The 2,790-nt window shown below is 40.0% G+C and overlaps 1 protein-coding gene across 1 annotated transcript; it reads left to right on the top strand.

The window, feature by feature from the left end:
* Positions 1 to 310: 310 nt before the first annotated feature.
* gdpgp1 (GDP-D-glucose phosphorylase 1) lies at positions 311 to 2,203 on the top strand. The gene is given in 1 exon segment (NM_001077553.1): positions 311 to 2,203. A coding segment is annotated over 1 exon segment (1,032 nt). The 5' UTR covers positions 311 to 397; the 3' UTR covers positions 1,430 to 2,203.
* The last annotated feature ends 587 nt before the right edge of the window (positions 2,204 to 2,790 follow it).

Here is a 2,790-nt window from a genome sequence, read left to right as displayed (position 1 = left end):
TTCTTTATGAGATTTTTTCTTCTGCGGAACACAGAAGAAGATATTTTGAAGAATGCTGGTTGCTGACACCCTTTGATTTTTGCTATAGTAGGATAAATACTATGAAAGTCAAACGGTGCAGTTTTTTTTAAATATATTTTGTGTTCAAACTCCAAAATAGGTTTTGAACAAATTATGTGTGACTAAATAATAACAGAAATATCATTTTTGGTATCGCTAACTGAATAAAAAACTACAAATCGCGTATTGAATGTTTTCGCTTCCCATAGCTTCCACTCTGTCATATGACTCTCATTGGCCAATCAGACACGTGCCGATTCATCCACGTGTTGCAGTTTGTGATTCCTGTACACGCTGGCGTCATTCAAAGTGAAAACAGTATATAGTGTAAAACACTATGGGTGACTGTAGCATTTTCACCTACACCGACAATGACTTTATAGGCAAGGTATGTTGTTCCGGTCAGCAAAACCGCGGCCGCTCCAGATTTGACATCGCGCTTCGGTCGGGATGGACGGAAAAGAGAAACACCGGGTTGTTCCGATACCGGCTGGACGAGCTGGAGACGCGGATCCTCCCGGGATCACGTGGATACATTGCACAATTAAACATCATGAGAGGCACAGAAAGACGAAAACCCCAGGAGATCCTGAGCGTCCGCCAGAACTTTGACCCAAAACAGTTTAACTTCAATAAGATCAACCCGAAAGAGCTGCTGTTCGAGTTAAAGAGGGAGAGTGAACGGAAGTGCAGCGTCATCATAAACGTCAGCCCGTTAGAGTTCGGCCACTGTTTGCTGGTGCCTGAACCGGAGAAGTGTTTCCCGCAGGTTTTAACGCATTTAGCAGTCCAAACGGGGATAGAAACAGTTCTTCTGAGCGCTGATCCGGGGTTTAGGGTTGGTTTTAACAGCCTGGGTGGCTTTGCCTCAGTTAACCATCTTCATCTGCACGGCTACTATCTAAACCACAGACTGAAGATTGAAAGCTCTCCAGCAAAGCTGGTCCTGCCTAACCTAAACCTGTATGAGCTTGTGGACTTTCCATCAGGATTTCTGTTCTACACTCAAGGTCCAAACCTGGATTTGGTGGTCAAAGCAATCTGCAGTTTGACTGATGTCTTGGTGGACCACAACATCGCACACAACCTGTTCTTCACCAGAGGTTGTCCTCCTCAGATGGAGCCCGACACCTCTTCATCTAGAAATGGTGTGAGGGTCATCGTCTGGCCCCGCTTGTCCTGTTTCGGGGCCAAAGAAGAGTCTGCGTTTAACGTGGCCCTGTGTGAGCTCGCCGGACACCTGCCCTTCAAGAACAGACAAGACTATGAGTCGGCCACTGAGGAGACCGTGCAGGACATCATCCAGAAATATCTGCTGCCCCAAGAAGAGACTGCCCAACTGAAAGAGCATTTAATGAAATGTTTATGAGCACAGGCTGAAGTGTCCTGTCAGAGATTTGGGGGAGTTAAAAACTCACTCTTTCTCACATGAGTTTGCAATTGAAGTGCTGCTAAGACTTACTAGTGTTATAGAATTAGTCTATTTATAAACATGTATTGTGTATGAAAAATTCCACTGTGTGCATTAGATGTACTACTACAGGGAAAATATTGACCACTTTCAGGGCATTTGGGTGGTTCGGAAGACCTAAATATGACCTAAATACCCAGTAGGAGCTTGCATGTTCCATTTTTTAGTTAAACTCTTTTTATATTGGCAATTCTCAATCAGAGTTATTACAAGTGATGGAAAACTAATACATTAATTTCACAATATTGAAGAAAAAATTGGGGGGTAAATAAACACATTCTTTATTAAACAGTAAGAAAAAAACTTGCTCAAACTTCACATGTAAAAACTTGCATCCATCCATGCTGGAGAAATTCCCATGTCTGGGGTGTCATTATTGCCTTGTCAGGAATCACTGGTCTCGGCAACTTGTTGCGTTTCCACCATGTTGGTCTGCTTATAACACAACACTTAGTCTTGCAATAAAACTAACAACTATCAATATTCAGTATGATCAGTAGTTTCATATCTGTTCATATCTGAACTTGTTCATGATAAATATGTTTTGGAGATCAACATATCTCAAAAAATGTAAAATCACAAGTTCTATATTATTTACAATTAATTTGAAAAAGCAAACTTTCTTATATTGTTCACTTATCACACAAAAAAGGTCAATATTTCAGAGTTCTTGTCTGTTTGCTTGACTTCTGGCGGTGCAATTTACAGCTTAGGAAAAAGAAAAATTCAGTTTCTTCAAAACAGAATATTTTTTCAAGGATCAATGAAAAATTCATTTTTAAAATTGACGACATTGATTAGTTTACCTTGTAACCCTGCTTGTTGCGATCTCAGTGACTGTCCGACGTCAATGAACAGCCTAAACCAGCCAAAATAACCCAACTCAGATGTTCAAATGTGAGAGAACCCCTTAACTGCCCTACAACTTTCAGTTGGGTTTTCACCCTGCACAATTAACCCAAAAAAATGTATTTACAGATATAACCCTGCACTTTTTAAGAGTGTAAATCAGTATATATGTGGGTCAAAAGGGGTTTTTAAAGTTTTCATCAAAATAAAACATATTTGTTTGTAGGCTTCTTCTATTGATAAAACAATTTTACCTTAATTTACATAAGACAGACTTAAATGTCATTCATTTCTCCATTTTTGACGCACTTTGATAGCATACAATAGCTCCCTCTGGTGGTATGTAAAGGCAAAACGCGGCTAAAATTGCCTATTAGAAAATGATTCCTTTTTTTGTGGTGTAACAAAAC

This window comes from Danio rerio, chromosome 25 (assembly GCF_049306965.1).
Source record: "Danio rerio strain Tuebingen ecotype United States chromosome 25, GRCz12tu, whole genome shotgun sequence".
Taxonomy (NCBI): Eukaryota; Metazoa; Chordata; class Actinopteri; order Cypriniformes; family Danionidae; genus Danio; species Danio rerio.
The sequence above is the reverse complement of the archived record's forward strand: the minus strand, read 5'-3'. Positions and strand labels throughout refer to the sequence as shown.